A 5101-nucleotide genomic window follows, 5' to 3' on the forward strand; every position below is an offset into this window, starting at 1 on the left:
TTCAGTGCAACAGCTAAATCATTCAACAGTCAAAGAACAGAACCATGCAAAGAAGAGCAAGTTCTTAAATAAACAACAAAACGAACAACAAACAAACAAACCCCAAACTGTTATCCAGTATCCATTCTGCAATGCAAAGGTGAGAAACTAAATCTACGAAAAGGCTGTTATGGCTTAATTTTGTTTTTCAGATTAATTATGCAGCACTTGAAAAATGGAAAGGTGTGGCTTCACCTCTGACCAGCAGAGTTCAAAATCTCTCCATTTTCCTTTATCATCATGGGATACTCTTTAGGCAACCTAAATTATTAAAGACTTGCCACTTTCAGATGGACACAAGATCAAGTGTACCAGTTAGGATTTCACATTCACAGTACATAAGAAAATACACATGGAAGGAAAAGTAAAGGGTTAACTTAACAAGGATTTATTCACAGGAATACATGTAAGTAGAGAAAAAAAACACAACAGAAAAGCTAAACAAATGAAATGAAGAGGATCCAAACCAACTCACTCTGCAGCTTTAAACTTGCACCCTTGTGCATTTAACTACATCACAAAGGGCCACCAACATGCGCCGATACAGTGTAGATACCCTGCATTACATCCATTAAACTTAAACATCTCTTTAAGATCATGCTTTGAACAAAAAGAAAGCATAGAAGGTAATATGTTGAGTGGGAATAAACACAAATATAGCAATCATGTCATCAACTTCTACAATTGTCTTTACGTGCCAACTAACATTTATGCAGCCTTTAACGGGTCTTACCATGTAACTCATTTTTAGATTCTGATAAAATCACTAGTATATAACCATGCAGAAAGCACATCACACTGACAGCACAGAGGCAAATATTTTGCACAGCTATATCAGCTTTCCACATTGTGCAGGTTACACACAATACAATATCAATCTTATTCTTAACAGATCCTAAAAAGGTATTTCAAGGCCTAATTGTTAACTACAGTACTTTATATCTATATTCTTAACAAAAATAAAACCAACGTAATCTTATAAAGGAATTTAAAATGCAGGGCTATATTGAATTGGTAAACTGCAACACAAAACTGGCGCAACATAGGTAAATGTATACCAATTTCACTCTATGTGATGCAAGCATGCTACTTTTCCACTAATTTAAATTACTTCTGATCACTATGAGCCAGAATGCATGCCTGAACCTTAAACTGCACGTTAAGAATAATGCCTTACTCTAGAAATTAAATCTAATGAAGTACAATAATAAAATCATATCCACTACTTTAGTTCTTTTTTTAATGTAAAAATCAATGTCAATCTTTCAAGTGTCCCTCCCCTTACCCCAAAAATGAAAGGAGTGACTCACTTGGCAGCTTGCAGGTAGCTTCATTTCATTCAAGTTAACCTTTGTAAATTTATTATGGGGTTTCTATGTTGTACACTGCAAATGCCTGCCCCTAACACAGACACAAGCTGCATTTTACCTGTACTAACTTCGTTTGTGTAGTTCTTCATTAACATGCAAATACCTAGGAATCCCACCAAGCAGGATGAAATAATGTAGAAAACCCTTACTTAAAAAAACATAAAAGAAAAAAGAAAGCCTTTTACTGTTTGTGACCCCCATTCTTAGGTTTCCTTTATTGTGCGCAAAATAGTTTTCCTCTTTACGTATCCCCTATAGCATATCCCCTATGGTTCAATTATATGGTTCTTATTTTGGTACAATTCCCCACAGTATTCCAAGAATGTGCTGTTTTATGACTATTTTTTTTTTCTTCTTCACATCCAGTGCAGAGTTGTAATAGGAGACAGATTTCCACCCACAAAGGCTCCAGATGTTAAAACATTTCCCAACATCGACTTAATACAGTGACGGCAACACCTCCCTCCCGCCCCTCCCAGTAGGGTTGGGATTGTACTGTATTCCCTACTGGTTTACCCTTCCCCCCAGTAAAGGGTAGCATTTTCCCTGGGTGCAGAGGCTCCCTCATAGTCTCCCAGACTGAAGGACCTGTAATAGGAAAAGATAAAGTTTTAATTAAATCTAACCTTGAACCTTAACTGACAGATCTCTGCATAAAAAAGTTTTGTTGTGTTGTTTTTTTTTTAAAGGAGTGTCAGCTTTTAAATTAAAAACAAGTTTATACCTAGATTTTCCCCTTGAAGTCTGCTAAGATATTTTTAACAGGCAAATTACTATTAATGAATATATGCTTTAAACACCGAGAGATCCACTATTGTGGCTAAGTTTATATTTAAATTAAAACCAGTCCTACATAATCTAACAAGCTTTTCCACTTGTAGAACAAATTATAACATAGCTAAGATACCAAGAAGGAATATTAAACGTATCTGCTACTGACCTAGTAACTTCATTTTTAGATGGGTTAAACAAGGTAGCCATATTGTCTCCTCAATTTAAACTGAGAATAATGGCTAATTTTATCACTGGATTCTTCTTAATTAGAAGAAGAATACACCCTAATGTCAGAACTAAAATGCCCTTATCAATAAATATGTACATGCTTTAAATTGATTTATTTTTAATCCACTGTTCAGATCAAGCATAGAGTTCAAACATGATCTCTTATGTCACTGACCCTGAAGAAAACTCAGGCTGACTTTTAAATAGTTGTCCATTCAACAATAAAATGGAATTGTATGATTCACTCCCAAAATTTCAGTACAAAAAAATCTACTAGATATATCATTTATATAAAGACTGAATGAATAAACTTAAGTCACACACTTTTTTTGGACAGTATAATACTGTCTCCACAGTATCATACTACTTTTCACATGGGGAATTTGTTTTATACAATGTACACAGATAGCATACAAAGCTAGGTGGTTATAACTATTCCAGAATGCACTATCACTGTTCCTTACTGGCACTGACTCATTCTCCACAGGAAACTGTAAAAATTCTGAACTGGAGCATAAAATGGAACATGGCAATAATGAATACACCAGCCTCCCAAAAACACCAAGCTCTACAGTTACAGTAGAGTTACAGATTAGCATAACATCCTTCGTTCAGCGCAAAGATTATCTAGCATGTATTTAGGAGTATACTGGACTTCTCATGGCTGAAGTGTGTCAACAAGCTTGCTTTCCTATCCTAGAGGAATATTGCTGCTTAGACCACATCTGCCATTTACTAATCCATAGAATGTAAGGGAGTCTGTGTGTTTAGTGTGATGGCTTGATGATGATATTAATCACTTTGCTTATTAAAACTTGAACTGGCACTTTGTATACCTGCACTTCCAACCTTATCTTGATATGCTACTGTGAATATCATACACTCACTTTGTCTCTCTCTCTGCAAAAATAAAACAACAGAGTTACACAACTGGTTTTACTACAGCTACCATAATTTAAGTATAACTATCACCCCTTTTTTTTCCTTCTCATTAGGAATGAGACATATATCATTCAGCATATCTGAAAAATTCTAGTCTGATTAATTATGTTTCATATAATGCAATCAGGAAGGAAGTCTGTTTACAGTTCTGTTGAGTAAGGAAGATTTGTGTGCTTACCTCTAATTATGGGACTGCAGCTACAGTGCACGAGGTTAAACACCATAATAAGCTGCAAGGCGCTCTTTTAAGGGAAGAGGAAACTGGTCAGAGAAACGCCTCCAATTCTCATCCCCAACTTGATTTTTAAATCCATGAAGAATCTACAAATGAGGGGAGCGGGTAAGGTCACATAATCAGTAAACTAAGGACACACTAGTTACTAGCAACACATACAGTAATCCACAAACTGCTGGGTTGTACATCTGTTCATCTGAATTCACCAATTTAATATTGAAATGATACTAAGAAACAAAGGAAGTCTAGTAATATCTTTCTTAACAGAAATATTTTTTTCATTTAAGGGTGACGTATAGAATATAGCTACCCACACAAATCACTGTTTGTGTATGTATCTGTATGTATTTCTAATCAGCAAGGTAGCCTATAACCTGGAGTTAGACCATTTCAGAATGCTAAATGTAGTAATTGACACAGTTTAAATACATTTAGATTACTCTATTCACATTTCTTATTTAAATGTGTAATAAGTTGTGGGAAGAAAGTAGAGACAAACTGCAGCAAGTATTTGACAGAATGAGTACCTGTCAATTTGTAGCAAAAATAGAAAAGCATTCTGTGACAACACCGTTTTTAGTGTGAAACCTGTAAAACAACTGTCACTAAAAAGGAAGCTGTTAAAATCTTTAGCATTTTGAAAGAACAGCAATCCCCAGCAGCTGTCAAAAGCCAGCAAAAGAAGAAAAACAAAAAGAACTACATGTTTCAGTCTGGGCCTTTCAACATAATAAATGCACTACAAAAATTACATGATGCTATCAAAAAGGTCTTAGCAATGTTAGCTCTGAAAACAGCAGGATAAAAGGCAAACATGAGAAAGAACAGAATCCGATTAAATGGCTCCTCTTCAAATAAAATTATGCCAAGGGAGTTAAAAGTTTTGTTTTTCTTTTTTAAATTCAATAATACTAAGTTGGGGAGCAGTTTGTCATGAACACATCATCACAAAAAAGGCAATGTTACAGAAACACAAAATAGGGGGGTTGGAAGGGACCTCTGGAGATCACCTAGTCCGAGCCTCCTGCTAAAGGCAGGTTCACTTAGAGCAGGTTACATGGGATCACATCCAGGTGGGTTTTTAGTATCTCCAGAGAAGGAGACACCACAGATTCACTGGACAGCCCATTTCCATGCTCTGTCACCCCTGAAGTAAAGAATTTTTTCCTCATATTTACATGGTACTTTCTTGTGTTCCTGTTTGTGTCCGTTGCCCCTTGTCTTCTTGCTGGCCACCACTGGAAAGAGTCTGGCCCCATCATCTTGATACGTTCCTTTATATGTTTATAAGCATTGTTAAGACTCCTTCTCAGTCTTCTCCAGGCTAAGCAGATCTAGGTGTCTCAGCTTTTCCCCATAAATTTTCCAGTCCTCTGATCATCTTCATAGCCCTCTGCTGGACTCTCTCCAGTAGTTCCTTGTCTTTCATAAACTGACAAGCCCAGAACTGGACACAGTGTTCCAGGTGTTGCCTCACCAGGGCAGAGCAGATGGGGAGCATAACCATCCTTGT

General features: G+C 36.3%; 1 protein-coding gene across 1 annotated transcript in view; it reads right to left on the reverse strand.

Moving 5' to 3' along the window:
• Window positions 1–404: 404 nt before the first annotated feature.
• TNPO1 (transportin 1) overlaps window positions 405–5101 on the reverse strand; it is a 107921-nt gene continuing 103224 nt past the window's right edge. Inside the window, exons 24-25 of the mRNA XM_010006384.1 lie at window positions 3532–3674; window positions 405–1997 (exon numbers count right to left, since the gene is read on the reverse strand). Coding sequence (XP_010004686.1) covers window positions 3567–3674 — 108 coding nt within the window. The 3' untranslated portion in view covers window positions 405–1997; window positions 3532–3566. The remainder of the gene's footprint in view (window positions 1998–3531; window positions 3675–5101) is intronic.

This window comes from Chaetura pelagica, unplaced genomic scaffold (genome assembly GCF_000747805.2).
Source record: "Chaetura pelagica isolate M959 unplaced genomic scaffold, ChaPel_1.0 scaffold559, whole genome shotgun sequence".
Classification (NCBI taxonomy): domain Eukaryota; kingdom Metazoa; phylum Chordata; class Aves; order Apodiformes; family Apodidae; genus Chaetura; species Chaetura pelagica.